The sequence below is a fragment of the Pseudorasbora parva genome, chromosome 5, assembly GCF_024679245.1.
Source record: "Pseudorasbora parva isolate DD20220531a chromosome 5, ASM2467924v1, whole genome shotgun sequence".
NCBI lineage: Eukaryota > Metazoa > Chordata > Actinopteri > Cypriniformes > Gobionidae > Pseudorasbora > Pseudorasbora parva.
In genome coordinates, this window is record NC_090176.1 from 17,853,531 (window position 1) to 17,873,994 (window position 20,464).

General features: G+C 37.0%; 1 protein-coding gene across 2 annotated transcripts in view; it reads left to right on the forward strand.

Annotated features, from left to right (window-relative positions):
• The window catches only part of gsk3ba (glycogen synthase kinase 3 beta, genome duplicate a), an 85,308-nt gene that overhangs the window by 60,576 nt on the left and 4,268 nt on the right, over nucleotides 1-20,464 (forward strand). Inside the window, exons 4-10 of one of the 2 annotated variants that reach the window (XM_067443396.1) lie at nucleotides 5,791-5,901; nucleotides 8,871-9,001; nucleotides 11,445-11,551; nucleotides 14,176-14,273; nucleotides 16,766-16,873; nucleotides 19,560-19,746; nucleotides 19,855-19,953. In XM_067443396.1, coding sequence (XP_067299497.1) covers nucleotides 5,791-5,901; nucleotides 8,871-9,001; nucleotides 11,445-11,551; nucleotides 14,176-14,273; nucleotides 16,766-16,873; nucleotides 19,560-19,746; nucleotides 19,855-19,953 — 841 coding nt within the window. The remainder of the gene's footprint in view (nucleotides 1-5,790; nucleotides 5,902-8,870; nucleotides 9,002-11,444; nucleotides 11,552-14,175; nucleotides 14,274-16,765; nucleotides 16,874-19,559; nucleotides 19,747-19,854; nucleotides 19,954-20,464) is intronic. The other variant, XM_067443397.1, reaches the window with a different exon arrangement.

Here is a 20,464-nt window from a genome sequence, read left to right on the forward strand (position 1 = left end):
TGACAACATGGCAAATGTAGTACGCCTGGATTATACATTCACACTACACACATTCGCACTGCATAGAACATACTTTTTTAGAGGAAGTAATTACTTATTCAATATAAGTACCTATTTAAAAGAGAATGCGATTTTGGACACAGAGAGCAATTGCATAATGTTATGAGATTAAATGGTTAGTTCACCCAAAAATGAAAATTAGCTCATGATTTACTTTATCTCTAGTCATCCTAGGTGTTTAGGATATTCTTTTTTCAGACAAATAAAATTTGTTATATTAAAGAAAGTTATATATAAAAAGTCTTGGCTAATCCAAGCATTATAATGTCAGTGAATTGTTGTCCATAAAAGTGCATCTATCCATCATATAACTCCACACAGCTCCGGGGCATTAACTCTTTCCCCGCCAAACACGGAAATTTCCGTTATTTGGGAGAAAACGCTTCCAGGCCATTAACGGAATTTTCCGGGTTTCCGTGTTTTCACTGTCGGGCGCTAGGGGGCGCTATTGCGCATCTTCTGAATGAGTACTGAATCTCCTGATCAAAACACACGTGAGGAAGACGCAGTGAAACGAGCGATCACATGTAATCATATGCATATTAAAAATAACGTGATCATCCTCATTAAACAGCATATGAATCAAAACTGCCTAATGTTACTGAATAAAATGTGGACCAAGGATGAGCTACAGGACTGTGTAAGCATTAGGGGTGTTGATGGACTCGATCTACTCCATCTGTGTTTGATCATCGCTCTGAATCTGATCTGGAAACAGTCTTTCACAAAAATTTGATTTTCTCAGCTTTTTGTTCAAAATGTTGCTTTTTTTATGAAACCTACCCATATTCAAGTGTTGATAAAAAAGGAATGCATGAAGCTAGAATAAAAGAATTTTTTTTTTTTGTTTAAAAGAAGAGGGTCAGATCTTTATTTTGATACATTGCATGCTCAGATATTCATTTAACAAAATATTCTATGGGCTATTAAATTTTGGTGAAAATTGTCAAAAACCCTGGCGGTGGCTGGTAGCTTTTGTTTTTAAACGCTGGCGGGGAAAGAGTTAATAAAGGCCTTCTCAAGCGAAGTGGCAGGTTTGTGTAAGAAAAATATCCATATTTAAAACTTTATAGACCAAAATAGCTAACTTCTGCCAGAAAGCCGACACAATTCGATTTATGGCAAAAGAGTAACCACTGTTTTGTTTTGCTCTATAGAGCATGTGTACAGCAATCTGCCGGAAGTTAGTTATTTTAGTCTATAACATTTTAAATATGAATATTTTTCTTACACAAACTTTGCTTCAGAAGGCTTTTATTAACCCTGCGGACCCACATGGACTTCAACGTCAACACTTTTGAATTTTATATTTCATTTTAACCGTGACAGTCATAATCAGGGATGCCAGTAACTTAGTTACTTAGTAACACGTTACTCTAATCTGACTACTTTTTTCCAGTAACGAGTAATCTAATGCGTTACTACACTGCATGAAAAGTGGGATTTTCGTCCCCGTAAACGGCCGGAAATCTCCCTGATTTTCGACAATTAACGTCAGTGTACAGCCTGTGAACGTCGCGTTCGTCTGTGCCACATATTGACGGAAACGAACCATGACGTATGTGGAGCTTGCGGAGGCATGCTGGCGCCGGCGCTAATGGCTCTAATTAGCATATGAATAGCAGCTCTGGGCGGCGCCTTGCCGGAATGGCTTGAATTTCCTCACTCAGTATTGGTTGAAACTACTACATTGAAACAAGAAATATCACTCGTGATTGGTTGGCAGATCTGTTACTATTGGTCAACCTGGGTAATAAATTAATAAATTTAAACCCCCAAATTATAATAATTTTACACCCATATATATATATATAAAATTATGTTTTGCATATTATTTTTTAATTGTATATATTCATATGATATGCTATTATGTTTTATATTCATGTCATTGTTATCCTATGGACTACGCTAGTATAACCATCAAGGACATTCATTTATTGAGGAAAGAAAATATGCCAGGGACGTGCAGTTTATTCAAAGAAAGAGCTTTATTAGAACAAACAAACACACAACCAAATGCAAAACGTTTGAGATCTGCCCACACAACAATAGGAAGCTCACGAGAAGCCCAAAATCCTACAGCACCATAAAGTCTCTGTTTTCCGCTTCAGAGCTGTAGGGTAACTAGCGCCATTCTGTCTGATTTCAGTCCATTTTTCAGACGTCTGTCGTGCGTTGCCCTGTTCTTTGGAATCGCCTCTAATCTCGATTGCAGCGTGGCACAGAGCTCGGCGAGCTCCTGGCTGGTCAAACAGTCCATCCAGACACCGCGCGAACGATGCCGTCTTCCTCATCAGACATCAGGTCTATGGTAGCGCACTTCCAAAGGCCCAGCTCATCCTCAGCTAACACACTCTTTCTTGCTTGTAGCAGCTGTAAAAACAAACAATAAAGACAATCAGTATTGCGCGATGTACTGCGTAAAATGCACCTGAAAAATAGTCACACTGACCAAAAACGGATCTAATCTAATAAATCTTACCCTCTTTCTTCTCAATCGAGTCCGAGCTGAACTCTTCACAGCTTCTGCGTGCGATGCAAGAACTGGATGTTTGTACCTCCTGCGTACTGTCTCTTTGTCTTACATGCAGCTGGAAAACAATTAAATGAGTGTTATGACGAAGTTGTGAAGACGGCGTACTGCTTCCTGTAAAATGACCAGAAAAAGAAAACACTTTTATAAAGCAACTTACATTTGTTCTTTTACAAGGCTAATTTCAGCTTGTGCTACTTAAAAAGCTTTGCTTTAGGTTACTTTAGCTTAGATAACAGTCTTACCGCAATCTTAGGACTGGTCTTCTCTTAGGCACTCGTCTTCTCTTCTTAAAGTTAGTATCTTCCACACAGTTTTTCGACTCCAAAGCAAGCAACCTAACTTATCATCTATGGACAGCAACCTGGAGATTACTAAAGTTAACTGCTCGTTAAAATCGGCAGCAAACTGACGAGATTGCATTCAGCTGTTTCTTCCCGCCGGTGTTACGGATCAACTGGGGATCATGTTATCTGGGGACGGGCGCGTGCACGCAGCTAGTTTTACCTGGATTTACAGCAGATGTTAGACGAGGACAGATTCGTCACAGCGGATTTTCCACTGAACAGATTTAAAACGCTTTCCACATTATGTTTGCATAATATCAGGCTCTGTGTTTTCCTCTGTCGCTGCTTTGCTGTATGTTTCCAACGCAGTTTAAGGGAATTTTTAATGTGGTTTCATTTCACAACACAGACCACGCCCACATTTTTTTACATTCTTTTCGATGAAAGTCGTATCCAATGACAATTACATTCAATAAATTACATTGTGTCGTATTAGTATCGGAATTTTTATTTTATTTTTAACAACTATTGTTTTTGTAATTTGCTTAGGGTATTTTTTAAATTATATATATATATATATATATACACACACACACACATATATATATATATATATATATATATATATATATATATATATATATATATATATATATATATATATATATATATATATATATATATATATATATGTGTGTGTGTGTGTGTGTGTATATATATATATATATATATATATATATATATATATATATATCCTAACTAAAATAACTCATAGCCTGTCATATTACCTTTCTCATATTAGCCTATTATATTCTATTATAATCTATTATATTGCCCACCTGCACATCCCAGCTGATATACAAGATTTGGGGGGTCATTCTGCATTTGAAAGTTTGAAAGGGTTTTAAATCTTCTAAATAAAGTAAAATGATTCAAAATCAAGTAATTTATATATGCCAAAGTCAACTTTAAACATATACAATGTAATTTCCAAACAGCAAAATTGTGACCAGTGAAAATGCTGAGTGACTAGTAACTTTGGAAAACCACTAGCCACGGTGGCCGGTGAGCAAAAAAGTTAATGTCAACCCCTGTATGTATATGTATATGTATATGTATATGTATATGTATATGTATATATATATATATATATATGTAGTGCTGTTAAAATTAATTTGCGTTAACACGTTCATTTTGACAGGCAATGATATATGATATATAAAGTTTGCTGATGTATGACGCCGCTTATTAGCAGGAGACCGCAATGATTGGTAAAAGTTGCGGTGATTGGTCAAAATTGCGAGTCGCACTGAATTCACGGGGACTGATTGCAAATGACACACAATAAATAATCTAGAATACTTTCATCAAATATATAAATTCAAGCTTAAGTTTAAGATTTTACAATTAGGCTATACTGAGCCTGATCTATCTAAGAGATTTTCTTAGAAGGAAGTTAATACCTTTTAGAAAAATGTCACATGGGTTAAAACTCCTGCTACCCTGATTTGCATTTGTATAGCTCACAGCATGTTCATTTACATGTTAAAGCCTCCCCTGGAGTTAAGGGAAGGGGGGTCTTGGGGGGGGACAACTGCCAAGCAAGGCCCACGTCAATTTCTGACAATTCACGGCAGTTTTCGGTGTCGCCTGCAAACTGCCGTGTACAGTCGTAAACCTGATCTTCCACGACAATCTACAGTGCCGCTTACTGACGAAAATCCCACTTTTCATGCAGTGCTATTTCCAAACCAGTAATCAGATTAAAGTAATTTATTCAAGTCACTGTGAGTTACTATTTTAGGCATTTTCCTTTGTAACTTTTTTTTAAATATATATTTTTGCTTTCTTTTTGCATCTCAGTGAGAGTATTTTTTCAGGAAATATTTTTTAATTTCAACTTAAAATGTCAGGAGATACATTGTTGACATTACTGTTAAAAATGCACTTCCAAATAAAGTAAGTGTTGGCAAAAACGGTTGTCATTTCTATGTTGAGGTGTCATGGGTGTTGTATGAGGCGGCAACTGCTGAATGTAACTAATTAAGTAACTTGTAATCTTACTTAGTTACTTTTAAAATAAAGTAATCTGTAAATTAACTAAGTTATTTTTTAAAGGAGTAATCAGTAATCAGATTACTTTTTCAAAGTAACTGTAGCAACACTGGTCATAATTGATTTAGTTTAATTATGCAGGAGAAATTTGTGCCTCCTTATCTTAAATTTGGTGGCATTTTTGTTCTTAGCCCCTGTTAATTACTGATTCAGAGAGCTATTTTATATTTCTTTAAACTTTTATATCTCTATATTTTAAATGTGTATATCTTATTCTTATATTTAAGTATGTGATGTCAGTTTAACTCTGACTTTTGGGTCACGCCTAAATTAAATGAGCTCAGGCATGTGAAGTCCAGCAGAAATAGACTCTCTCAGAACTGAACTTGTGGTGGGAGGAAGAAGGGAATAAAAGACAGGATGTGACATCAGACGAAGGGTCAGAGTGGCCCTGTAGGACACTCCATTACATTCTTCTTTCCTTCAGGAGGATGTGACTTCAATGTCTGAACATTTATGTTATGTAAAGATGGCAGGCATAGTCATCGCCTGCTTTCAGGCACAGTTCCACACAATGCATGGCACTCAACGTCCCGAATGACATCATGTTAGAGAATCGCCTGCTTTTGTGTCGTTTCCATAGCAGCGTTTTCATAAGCTGGCTGTATGGATATATGGAGGGATGGGGCGTATGGGACATTTTTAGTGTAGACACTGACTCAGAGTCATTATCCTCTTCCATATCGAGCTTATTTTATATATAGATCCACTAAAGTTATATATGTATGTGCTAAAAAGCCTGACACTTTTAACTCTGTGACTTACAGTATTTTCTTTCTTCTTCTCTGCCCACAGAAGGATGAGGTGTATCTAAATTTGGTTCTGGACTACGTCCCTGAGACCGTGTACAGAGTTGCGAGACACTACAGCCGTGCTAAGCAGACCCTTCCCATGGTTTATGTGAAGGTGAGAATAATTCCTAATTGTTTCTATTGTGTGTCCTCTCGATGATGTGTACATCCTGAGTGAAAACCCGCCGGTGAGTCTATACGGGTCAGCCGAGTGTATGCTGGCATTTCTTCCCTCTCCTCCTGTGCGGTTTTGCGTCACCAGTGTCTTGACTGCTGTGATGACATCATCACGGCTTTGTGCTGTATCCTGAGCTATATCCTTCCTACTATTGGCAGGATGTGACATGATGAGTGAAACACACACATACAAATATATATGTACAAATACAATTATGTGTGAAGACCTTCCACGTGGATGTTAAATCAGTGGTTTTCAACTCAACCACTTTCTTCCAAGAAATATTTGCATCATATTTGACACATCAGGTTTTTATGGCTCATATGGTGATTTAGGAGCTCATAGTAAAAAAGTAAATGAATAGGCCACAGAGGCCCAAACCTAGCAAAAATATGTGATTTTTTACAGTTGATAATATTTATGATAACATGATAACAAATGCATGTTCCTCAAAAGCCTGATGCATTTATTTAATACTCACATTTGAACTTTTTTAAAATTAAGTATAGATAATCAAGTAATCATTAGTTGCTAAGTTCTGGGGGTTATATCTCTGTCTCTCTTTGCGGTGCGAACAGTGCTTTATAGAGTTTCTCCATGGACTAAATGTTTTTTTATTTTTTATTTAGATGTTGCCGCTCGCGCAGGCTCTCAAGGAGAAATCGAAAACAAACGAGTGCCTCTCACGAAAAAAAAACTTAACATAAGCATTAAAATTACTAATTGTGGAGTTTTTATATTTAAAGCATATGATACAGTTGAGCAACATCACACAAGATTGCTGTTTTACTGAAATAACCATCACAATTGAAAATGACACAGATTTCATATGACTGTTCTATAAACAATTAATTAACATTAAGTCACTTACATTTTAGATGCAATATTGACTGCTTTTGTTCAATTTCAGAAGCGAAAATTGTTCCAAACAAAGATCAGTGCAGAACCATAACGCATCTCACAGCAACAGTGTCTGAATGATTCAGCGTTTTGAATAAATCTGTTGAATCAAAGATTCAATAACCTATTCATAACGACTGCCTCATTCTTGAATGAATCAGCTGTTTGAGCAAATCGACTCAGTGACTCACTCATTAAGATACAACCTGTCACCACCTACCTGTCGTGTTCAAGTTTCATGTTTAAACATACTTTCCAACATTTCTCATATTTAAAAATATTTAAAAAATCTCAACATTTTTAATGCAGTTATAATTTTTCAGTGTAAATTATTTAATTTGATTGGTAACACCCCTATAGCATCTAATTCTTATTAAATTTATAGATGGAATTTAAAAATATATACTGAAAGCTGAAGCATAGCCTATATTTAAGGGATAAGATTATGAAAAAATGCCCTTTATAAAATGTAAAAATATCAAAGATATGCAGATTTAAACATGTCAAAGCTGACTGAACTCTTTTGAAAACACACACAAAAAATCCAGACAAGCACATTTTTTACTTGGACCAGTGAATGACAGATTGTATGTGAACAGTCTTAATGTCGAACTCTTTCGCAAAAAAACCCCCCAAAAAACTAACAAACAAAAAACTGGGAGGTAAAAAGTCTTTACACATTTTCAATCCACCTGTCACAGTGACTGGGGGTCAAAAAAATGTATTTCAGGCCCTGTTCTAAGGCAGTGGTTTTCAAACCTGTCCTGGAGGACCCCCAGCCCTGCACATTTTGTATGTCTCCCATATTTGGCACACCCACTTCAGGTCTTGCAGTCTCTACTAATGAGCTCATGAGTTGAATCAGGTGTGTTAGATGAGGGATACATACAAAATGTGCAGGGCTGGGGCTCCTCCAGGACAGGTTTGAAAACCACTGTTCTAAGGTAATAAAAACATAACGGTACAAAAAGTAAGGTCTTCATATTTCATTGAAAGCATAGTTATGTATATCATATTACATTTCTGCCAATAGATCCCTATAAATACTACACAATGCTAGCCTAGAAATCTAGACGCACCCTAGCGGCAGCAAATCTAATCTGCCCACGAGTATCGTCTAGCAACTCTCAATACCCTTCTGAGCTGTAAATGCCAAACTCTTGCCGGGCCAATCACATCGTGTATAGGGTCGCTGGGCGGGGCCATAATGACGACGGCCGAGTTGCGCTTGCGTGCTTTTAGTAAACACAGAAACTGGCGAACGGCCGACCGGATACGGCGAATGTTTAATCTATCAACGAGCTCCGCTTCACCTTCGTTGCTCTGGTTGGTTGTAGCGCTATTCTATCGCGTGCAGAGGGAGTTTGAAAGACAACCGTTTATCCCGCCGCTCGGATTGAGCCCTGTCTATGGTGAGTTTCCAGACCAAACATCTTGATGTGGGTCTGGCTTGTCAGGCTAACACACTGCACCTTTAATCCTTAGCCAGTAAATTAAAAAAAAAACAATATTGTTGTGGACATTGAGGGGTCTTGGAGACAAAAAGTTTAACAACCATGAATAGTTCACTCAAAAAAGAAACAATTCTGTCATAATTTCTTTACCATTATATTATTCTAAACCCATGTTACTTTCTTTTATCTATGCAACTAAAACGGGGCATTTAATTTAATTTTATTTTATTGTTTTTATGGCCACTCTTCATCCAAATAATGTGAATGGGCCTGTGGTCTCTCAAGCACCAAAATGACAAATAATGCCATAAGAGAATCATAAAAGTAGTCCATATGATTCATGATCGATATTTCTCAGTCTAATAGTCATTTGGATTTAGAGCAATGGGTTTGGAAAATTTCCACTTTTGTTGATTCCGTTTAATTCTTTGATATTTCAAGCTAAAAAACTAAATTATTTTCTACATTTTTAGGGTGGATTTTTGTGACCTGATTTGTTATGACTCCTTTTGTAACCCACTGTGTATATTTCCTTTGTCTTCATTGCTGCAGTTGTACATGTACCAGCTCTTCAGGAGTCTGGCCTACATCCATTCCTTTGGGATCTGCCATCGGGATATAAAACCCCAGAATCTTTTGCTGGACCCAGACACAGCCGTGCTCAAACTCTGTGACTTTGGAAGGTCAGTTGGTAAACTCTTGATAGCCAATTCATAGGAGACAATGCCTTATGATAACCTTTCATAGGTCTAGTGCCGGCCCCAGTGGATCTATGAACTGAAAGCATCGCTTTACTGCATTTAACCTGATAATCCCATATTACACCTCGCCAGAGGCCTCCAGATGGTCGCGCTATGCTCTGAGATATCTGTGTGCTGACTTCAGCCTTTTTCATTTAGCCTGCTTTTCAAATCTTTCTGCTTCAGAATACTAGTGAAGATTTAGGTGAAGTGATATTCGGGTATCCATTTCTCACTTTCCTTACGTGGGTTAACTGAAAAGAGGACATTAGATTCTACAGCATGTTACTGATCACTTAGACAAAAAATTATTCAAACCCTTGAATTAGGATGTGTACACTGGAAGAGACGTCGAGATATGATAGATATGTTAGCAACTCAACTTAACATCTTAACATGAAACACAAAAGGAAATATTAGGCAGCAAGGCCTCAACCATGTCTTTGGCCTCATGACCAATTTTTTATTTTCATTTTTTTAACAACATAAAAAAACAGTACAGTGAACGAAATTCTAGGTCTAATTCTAGTTGGTAAATAATCATTTTGGGACTATTTGCAAACAATATTTGCATTAATTTGCATCAAATATATTATTAGTCTCAAAATTCTTCGTATTAATAAATAAATATAGATCTGCTGTTACAATACAATACAATACAATATTTATTTATAAAGCACATTTAAAAACAACCAAGGCTGACCAAAGTTCTGTACATAGCAGAGAATAAAATGCAGAGCAGTACAGGACAAAAGAAACAACTAAAAAAATAAAACAAAAATAAAAATAATAAGCAGTAATCATAGAGTCAATGAGCATCAAAAGCAAGAGAAAACAAAAAAGTCTTTAAAGAAGTTTTAAAGATGGAAACTGAAGGAGCCAGTCTGATATAGAGAGGCAGACTGTTCCAAAGTTTTGGGCCTGCAGTCGCAAAAGCACGGTCACCTCGTTTTTTAAGCCTGGATCTAGGTACGATGAGAAGACAGTGATCGCTGGATCTCAAAGTACGAGAAGGAGTGTATGGACAGAGCAGATCAGTCAGGTATTGAGGGGCCAAATTGTTAAGAGCTTTATACACAAAAAGTAAAATTTTTAAATCAATTCTGAATTTAACAGGTAGCCAATGGAGTTTGATTAAAATAGGGGTGATCGACTCATACTTGCGTGTCCCAGTGAGGAGTCTAGCTGCTGCATTTTGCACTAGCTGTAGGCGAGAGAGAGAAGACTGAGATAGACCAAGGTAAAGTGAATTACAGTAGTCTAGTCGTGATGTTACGAATGCGTGAGTCACTATTCACATGTGAATTCCCTTATGGTCTGATGTAAACCGTGTCAAAGGTTCCAGGTTCTAATCCGTTCTCATATAGTTTTTTCTTCGTTAAAATGAATTATTGTATATTAAGAGCAGGGACATTTTGTTTTGTGCATTTTGTTTTCACCGGAAAGAATAGAGTCTCTATTAAGCGATAGATTGACGCGCTGTGTGTAAAGACAGTGTGCACGAGCCAAAAGAGAACGTAAACCCCGCCTACTTTGATTTGATTGGCCATCTCAAACATTTTGACATTGACGAGTGCCGTTAGACCTGAGGCAAACCAGACTAAAATGTAACTTTTAAACCTTTTTGTCATCCTAATTTTTTTAAATGGCAATGTGGCCATTTCTAATTATTGGAGGGGACTTGTCCTCGAATGTAAATATCCTCTGAAACACTTCCGGAGGTGGTTTGAGACGCATTCCAAACACAACTGAACAAGTGTAAATGCACAGTCTAATTTTTTTTTATTTTAGTCTTAAAATGGTAAAAAAAATCAAACGTGTGAGAGAGTGTTATACCAGCTTCCGTTAGCCAGATATGTCAGTGCTACTACAATCGCCACTGATATGGCCGGCCACAAATGAGTAGCATTTCTCTTTAGCAAGCCGATGTGCCACCAATGAAACTGAACATTTGGCATTGCATCCTGAAGCTCAAAAGTCTTCTTCATTAAAAGTAGTGAGACTAATTAATCTAACCAGTGCTGATACCGCTTTCTTTCCTATTGCAGTCTTTGACCTTGAAATTAGCTGATGATAAATGAAATGCAGCTCATATCTGTTGATTTTACTGACGTGAACTGTTTTGAATATTTTCATATAGGGGCAATTAAAGATCAGTGTAAGATTTGTTTTGGGGAGACACATTTATGAGGCCAAGTGTAAATGGAACAGCTTAAAAAAAAAAAAAAGGACTGATATCCGATCAAAGAAAATGCATGGAGGGACAAGGCCCAAAAAAGTGAATGGGGATTTTTACTGCCAACAGGTCATACTGGTGAGGAGTGTGATCAGAGGCTAGACTGGATCAGAGAGTTAAACCTGTGAAAATATGTCTTTCTGTTCGCAGTGCTAAGCAGTTAGTACGCGGCGAGCCCAACGTTTCCTACATATGCTCACGGTACTACAGAGCCCCTGAACTCATCTTTGGAGCGACCGACTACACCTCCAGCATAGGTATATGAGCTGTGATCATATTACTACCACATCTGCCATGCAAATCATCTCTGCTTTAATAAACTACTCCTCCATTATGTTATATTACCTGTTATCATTATAAATACACAAAATCATACCAACAGTTACCATTGGGAAAAAGAAATACACTTTAGTATACTTTTAAATGAGTACTATAATAAGAGGACTTATTACGGATATAATATACTAATGTTAAAGCTGCAGTCTGTAACTTTTTTGGTTAAAAATAATCCAAAATCTAATTTTAAAGAAGTACATAACCAGCCAGTGTTCAAAACCTCAAAATCTCTTTACCCTTAGCCCTATTCACAGCATTACCAATTTGAGAACAAAATATAACAATTATAATAATTTTCACAGTTGATATGAAGTGATCAATCACCGCTGGTAGTGCAATTTATTGTAATGCTTTTTTTCTCAGTTGGTCAGAACAAATGTGGCAGACATGTTATTTACCTGTTCAAATGACATTTTGTGGGAGATTCTTATTTTGGTCCAACTTCCAAGATATAGAATCTGTGATTCCAAAGTACATTATCTACACTGGTGCGGTGAATGAATGACAGCCACACAAACTCCTCAAAAAAATTTGAGGAGCCATGCCGATGTAGCCTTGAAATCTAGACGCACCCTAGCGGCAGCAAATCTAATCTGCCGCGAGTGTCGTCTAGCAACTCTCAATACACTTCTGAGCTGTAAACGCCAAACTCTGTTCGGGCCAATCACATCGTGTATAGAGTGGGTGGGCAGGGCTTAACATAATGACGGCCAATTTGTGCTTGCGTGCTTCTAGTAAACACAGAAGCTGGCGAACGGCCGTCTTTCGAATCAGCTTTGACCGCAACTCTAGAAGACTTGGAGTTAAGCTTTTCTCTGAAAAAAGAACAAAGAACGGCACTGAAGTCATTCTTAAAAAGGGAAGATGTGTTCAGAGTTTTGACGACCGGATACGTTGAATGTTTAATCTTTCAACTATCTCTGCTTCACCTTCGTTGCTCTGGTTGGTTGTAGCGCTATCCAATTGCGCACACATCGTGCAGAGGGAGTTTGAAAGACAACCGTTTATCCCGCCCCTCAGATTGAGCCCTGTCGATGGTGAGTTTCCAGACCAAACATCTTGTTGTGGGTCTGGCTTGTCAGGCTAATGCTGATGCACAACCGAAGTAAAGATGATAATTCCACAAATAACTGCAATTGCGGGTTTTAAACGGAGATGGCGACAAAGAGGCAAAACTTACAGACTGCAGCTTTACTAATGTTTTTGTATGTTAATTGCAATTAGATACCAATGTATTTTAATTTCAATTCATATTAAGTGGCCTATTATTTTAATATATTATATGCAAGTACATTATTTTTTTTTTTTAATATTTGAAGTACACTAAATGTGCACATTCAATACAATTAAGCACACCTTTGTTTTTCACAAGGGGATACACTGATATCTATCAGTTACAGTGCATTCCCACCGGGCGTTGGCGTTAACGCTATTTATTTACTTTCAATGGACATCATGTGTTGAATTGCCAAACTTTTTGCGGGTATGGTTGCGTTGTTGCACTGGCTGAAAGTAAATTTTTTTTCAACTTTTTAAGCACCGTGTCAGCCGAGGTGTCAGCCAATCAAATCGCCTTATGCAAATACCCTAGTGCAGACACGCCCTCCGTCAAGCGTCAACACCTACTTATTTACTTAATATTTGGCTGTTGTGGGACTAGCAATAATCATACCAGGTTGTTGGATTCATATTGATAGTAGTTCCAAAACCTACAGCCTGGAAATTCCACATTTGGATTTTACATAATTAAACATAGTTCATCTTGAGTAATTAGAGAGTAAATTGTGTACAATTTTAGTTGTATTTATTTATTTATTTATTTATATTTATGTATTCATGTATTTATTTATATATTTTTATTTAATTTAAACTATGATTCAATTCGTTTTATATATCACATTATAGTGGTCACTTTGATCTCTAAACATTGTATCTGCAATTAAAAAGTCCTATCAGCTGAACATTCAGTTACACTTTATTTCGACAGTTCACTTTAGACATTCTACTAACTATAAGTAACTTTGCAACTACATGTCAACTAGCTCTTATTAGAGAGACTGTTCGGTTAGGGTTAGAGTTAGTAGAATAAGTTGACATGTAGCCTACCTAATGTTAGGATGTCTGTTGGGGAGCATCACAATAAAGGGTCAGCAGATATTGAGCAGACAGTTTACTAATGCTCTAATGACCAGTAGTTGACATGTAGTGGCCAAACTACTTATAGTTACTAGAATGCCTAAAGTGGACTATCGAAATAAAGTGTCAGTGACCATTCTTGCAGAGAATACTCCTTATACTAAGATTATGGAGTGGAAGGATCTCTCATCAGCGCAATGATTTTTTTACTCGTATTCCTAGCATTGTTTGATGCTTTTTTGTCTTGCGTCCCATTGGTGATATTACAAGGACGTGCAGTGAGCATAGAAGGCTCATAGTGCAAAGGATGCCTTCTGCACAGTCTTGCTTTGTACGAGTCCTTGACCTCTGGCTAATAAGAATAACTCTCCCTCACTCTCAACATCTCTCTGACCCCCTTTCTCTGCAGATGTGTGGTCAGCTGGCTGCGTGCTGGCGGAACTGTTGCTAGGACAACCAATTTTCCCCGGTGACAGCGGAGTGGATCAGCTGGTGGAAATCATCAAGGTACTGGCGCCGCTACACAGACACTTCTGATTTAATCTCAATCTTTGCATGAGTTTGTAGGAAGATCAACAATTGATGCGCCACAGTCAGTTCATAAGTTCAGATGGCTAGATGATTTATGGTTGTTTCTTCAAGTACAGGTAGTTTTGGCCCTGTGGGCTTTTAGAAGGTAAACTTTCTTAAAACTTCACACTCTTACTAGTTAATGTGTAGTTACAAATATATTTAAATTAGGGCTGTCAAGCGATTAATCTCGATTCATCACATCCAAAATAAAAGTTTACATAATGTGTGTACTGTGTATAATTATGATGTATATTTGAATACACACATACATTTAAGACATATTTGCATTTATATGCTGTATTTATTTAAATTATATTATATATAAATATACGTATTTTATATATAAATAGAACACATTTTTCTTAAATATATACAAGTACGTGTGTGTATTTATATACATAATAGATATACACAGTTCACTAATATATTATGTTAACACAAACTTTTATTTTGAAATGTAATTAATCTCAATGAATTGTTTGACAGCACTAATTTAAATAAATTCCACCCAAGTTTCAATAAAAATGGCATTGAAGTCTATGCTAGTTTACCATAGATGCTTGTCAGTACATTCAGCAGTACACTCTAAACATATTTCAAAAACAATTTAAGTCATTATGAAATTACATGTGAAAAATTCTACTTAAAGGGACACCTTCACCTAAAAAAGACAATTTAGTCATCAGTTACTGACACTTGTTACAAACCTGTAAGACTGTTGTTCGTCTTCGAAACACAAAAAAACATATTTAAATGAAATCTGAAAGGTTTCTGTCCTTCCATGGATAGTCCCGTAACAATTTAATGCTTCAAAAATGTCATAAAGAGATCATAAAATGAACCCACATGAATGGAGTGGTTTAGTCCAAATGTTATGCTATTTCTGATGAACAGATTGAATTTAGGCTTTTATTCTTATATACACATTAATCAACTTGCAATTTAATGTCTGAAAAACATTACATTTAATTTGCACTGATTTTAAATACACCAATATTTTTATACTTACCAGTAATTTGACAAAAGTGCATCCTGATCAAAAATGAGCAAAATAAATTATTCTGGTAACTAGTAATATTTACCTTGACACATGATCTCAGTTTGTATCTTAAGTTCTGGTCCCTTTTTTTATATGAAGTGTCTTTAACTAATATACTAAATTGTATTTTTACAATATATTTATTATTTACAAAAACTGTATGCAATTACAGCTGTAATTAATTTCTGTAATTATATAAATAATATATAAAATATATAAATGATAAATAAAAATATCCAAAACCAATAGGCCAGTGTTGTATATTTTGTTCAGTTGAGTTCTTACAATATCCCAAATGTTTCCAACTATCTGTAAATTGTGGAGAACTGCTATTTTAACCAAGGAACCGGGACGTCCGATGGAGTCGCCTGTCTATTGCGTCATATCGGCGTTACCCTCGGTTTCTGGTTTTATTCTGCAGAAGCGCTTTACTCTTACCAGTGTGAATAAGTGTCACAGCAGCCGCTGAGCGAACGCACAGACTAACGTCATAACATCATTTTCAACACACTCAAATGTATCTAATGTGATAAACAGAGCTGCGTTACCTCATACTCATGACCGGAAAAGCAGAAATGGCGTCCTGTGACTGTCCCGCAATAATAAAAAGTCCCGCTGCTCGTGACCCGTGTGTTTGCGTAACAGTCGCTCCTGCGGCCTTGCTCAGCTCCTCAACACTCGCTCCTGCTCCGCTTCATACTACTGTAACATTAATAATCACATTCATGAACATGATTTCTGCCCGAGTTCTATCCCGATTCTTTTCCACCGGCTGTGAGGTGAAGACCACATGTCCCAGGATTCTGCGCTCAAACTTGGCGTCATCAAACTACGCCTTTGTTTTGAATAGGCGCCCTCTAGCGGACGGAAAATGTACATAGTGCAGCTTTAAATGGTCCACTTTAGATATTTCACTAATTATAATAAATTTGCAACAACATGTTGACGAACTCTCATTAGAATATTAGTCTATTAGTCAATGTGTACATGTCAACTTATTCTACTAACCTGAACCCTAATACCTAACAGTCTACTAACATTTTAGTACAGTCTACCGATACTCTAAAGTGAGTTGACATGTAGTTGTAACGTTGCTTGTAGTTAGTAGAATGTCTAAAGTGGACCATCGAAATAAAGTGTTACCTTTTTTATACTTCATAGTAGTTAAGACACCTAATATAAAGTTCTTGACTCCAAGTGCAAGTTCTTGACTGATGCTATTGTCTGCTTGGTAGACCTTTACACTAACTTTTGATAAATCTTTATTAGCTGCAAAATGTGAAATCCATTTGAATAAAAATCATTTTCCAGAACATAAAGTTGCCTATTTCTGAAGAAACACCATTATATTATCCTGACCGGTCTTTCTCTGTATTTGTGTTCACAGGTGCTTGGCACTCCCACACGTGAGCAGATTCGGGAAATGAACCCAAACTACACCGAGTTCAAATTCCCGCAGATTAAGGCCCATCCATGGACTAAGGTGAGTAAACAGGTACAGGTCAACTGTTTTACTACTTCTAGCACAGCCGCCTTCCACCTCCAGCCCTCAGCTTGATCATCCTGGCTCCATTTCATTCATATCACCCGCCCGCGCAGGACTCGCAGTCATTACTTTTTTTCATTTATTGTTCTTGGACACTCTGCTTCTCAACTAGTTGATTAAAGAGGATGGAAAATTTCAGTCAGATTGTGTCTGCCTGTAGTCGTCCTCTTTCTGAGCTCTGTTGTGATGGTTAGCCAATTGACCTCGCAGTTGCTCTGTTACGAATCCTAGTGAGCTGCCTATGTAGGAAGCCTGTTCAGAAAGGTAGGCGGAGAATGCTGGCAAGGAAATTATAAATATACATTACATATGCTATAAATATAATTATGATTATGATTCATTCAATACAAAATTGTTGTCTAATTAAAAATGCCCTATTTTTATGTATTATAAGAAGGCAGCTGCATATTTTGGCCATTAGTCATGAAGGCATTTCACTAGGTTTTGGAGCAGAACCAGTGTCAGTCAGTGATGTCACATCCGCATGTTCATCTGAATGACCTCATCAGATATGCTCTTCATCGCTTACTGACTTCATAACACTTACTTGTTGTTTGCTATGTTGTTTCTAAGTTTTTGGTTTAGATTGTGCTTGTGATAAACTACTGTTCAAATGTTTGGTGTCAGTAAGTTTTCCACAAAAAATATTCAGCAGCACAACTGATTTACACTGATAATAAACAGAAATGTTTACTTAGCAGCAAATGAGCGTATTAGAATGATTTCTGACGGATCATGTGACACTGAAGACGGAGGAATGATCCTGGAAATTCAGCTTTAGAAAACCGAAAAGAAATTAAAAACAGTAACTTATCATTTTAATAATATTTAATAATATTTACTATAATTTTATAATAGTTACAATATATATCTTGTTAAACATAAGAGACTTCTTTCAAAAAAAGCTTACTGACCCCAGACTTTTAGACAGCAGTGTCGATTTTGCCTTGCTACCGAAACCGTAAGCATGTAAATCAAAATGAACTTCCCGAGTCATTTGAAAATGCAGTTGAAGGACAGCTAAGCTGTTCTGGATGGACATGTTTCAACTGGTAATGAGTCTTGCTACTTTTCTGTGCTATGATTAGAAAGGAATTTGTTATTTTTAAAGTTTATCTAAACTAATTGTAAGTTTAGTTATTGCTTAAAAAGATTTTATACTATAAAAGTATTACACAGATATGGACATTAAATGTGTCTGGCCATTTACCCAACACTGTAGTCCACATGAAGTATAATAGCAGGATCTCTCAGGTGCCCTCTGGTGGTCATTGTGTATGGTACAGGACTGAGCTGCAGGGTGTGTTTAGTCTTATCCTGCTTCCAATCAGACCCCTCCCTTCAAGACAGTCTTACCTTCTGCACAGGATATACCCAAATACCTGTGACTCAAATGCCTCTAAAATATAAAAACTCCTTCCTCTTTCTCGGTCAGAACATGGCTTATATTCAGGCTTATCCTAGTTTTTCCTAGGATGGGCAATTTCTTTATATATAAGCACCTTAAAGACTTGCCAACAAAAAGCATTTGACACTTGAGTTCCTTTAACATCCCTTTAGTCCTTTAGTCACCCTTTACAAGGCAAGCTGCCACAATGGGAACCTGGGGCCTCATTTCTAAAGATGTGCATTGTACAGTATTAAATGTGAATATACGATAATTTCCTAAATGATTAATTGATGATTCAACTTCCTATTAATGAGTCATAAAACATCCATAGGTACAAAAAAATCCTAAAGGCATGCTGCTTTATTAATTGCAAATGTTCATGTGAATAAATTATCCTTCAAAACGGTGAGACGGAATTAAGTATAAAGCTTATGCAAAAGTTATTCTGTCATACTGTGCAGTTAGATAAAAAGGAAAGGATTGAACGCAAGCTTTCCAGTTACCATATGCAGTCAGTCAACAAATCAAGATTTGCTCTTTATGGGCAAGATTTTTCTGGTTTTATGTGCAATTGTATATGTCCTACTTTCCACTTCTGAAGTTCATTAAAGTCACATTCAAGTGCTTTGTTGTCAGAAAGAAGGGGAATCAGGGAGAACACCAGGTTTATTCTTGCCTATTTATTGGGAAAATCGTAAATCTAAAATGATATTTAGAGTCCTATTTATAACATTCACTGCATTATTGAAATTGACAGGAATTTCGGTCAGATCCAGGTTATTATATAACATACAATGCACTTCAAATGATTATTCATATTTGTAAACATGCTCTACTTTTATGGCAAAACGTGGTAATGTAGCTGTTATGGGGAAAAACTAGTAAAGAATAGCAGCAATCTGTCACCCCTCCACAATGTTTAAAGTTTAAGACACACCCAACTCGGGAACTTGGGTATCAAAATTATCCCAGAGCTTCCCAATGGTAAATATGACTTGCATGTCCAATTTTTGACTTGGAAAATCATATTTACGATAATACCGATAGCACGTCCTGGAGGCAGCATTATCCATGGAATTAAGGCTCAAATCTGATTGTATTTACATTTTATAAATGACGCCCTTGCTGTTTATTGATACTTTTTTGAGAAGAAACCACTGCCAAAATATGTATAGGAGGCCATCGTTTTTAATCTCAGCATGTAGATTGCTTCTCTTCTACTAAACTTCTTAAACTTCTCCGCAGGTGTTCCGGCCACGCACGCCTCCGGAAGCCATTGCATTATGTTCCCGGCTGTTGGAGTACACACCAACCGCTCGACTGACCCCACTAGAGGCCTGCGCTCATTCCTTCTTTGATGAACTGCGGGATCCAAATGTCAAGCTTCCCAATGGGCGAGAGAAACCATCCTTATTCAACTTCACAACTCAAGGTAAAGGATTATTGTGCATTTGCTTTTATGAAGAAATCTTCTGTCAAATGCAAGACTATCCATTTTTTGATAATATTTTTAAATAATTACTTTTACTTCTTCACTCAGAGCTGTCCAGTAACCCATCCCTGGCCTCTATCCTAATACCTGCTCATGCACGTAACCAGGCAGGAGCTTCTACTCCCACCAACGCCTCTACCACTTCAGGTCAGTTCTTGTCTTTGACACAATTTTTTTCTTATCTGCCATCCCTTATCATGTTTATATAGCTCACTCATAAAATGTTTGTTTAAGGGGTGTGCGATATTGACAAATGATATGTTGATATTTTCTGGGATTTGTCGAATAATTGGTCATTGTCAAACAATAATTAGACTGTTTTGCTGAGTCTGTGTGTGTAACGGAAGCCAGCTAGTAAGAGCTGTGAGAGGCTTGCTAGAGACCCATGTTGAAGTGATGTTTAGGGGGTGAGTGTATCGGAGAACAGCTAGAAAGAGCTGTGTAAGTAAACCCCATTCCCCAGACATGAAGAGGCTTGATAGAGACTGCGGTCTTTTTGCATTCTTGTTAGCACACACACCTCCCATGCCGGTTCCAATCCCACTCAGAGTGGGTAGAGTAGGACTAGTTACATTTTGGTGCCAAGACCCATGTTGGAGTGAGGTTTAGGGGGTGAGTGTATCGGAGAACAGCTATTAAGAGCTGTGTAAGTAAACCT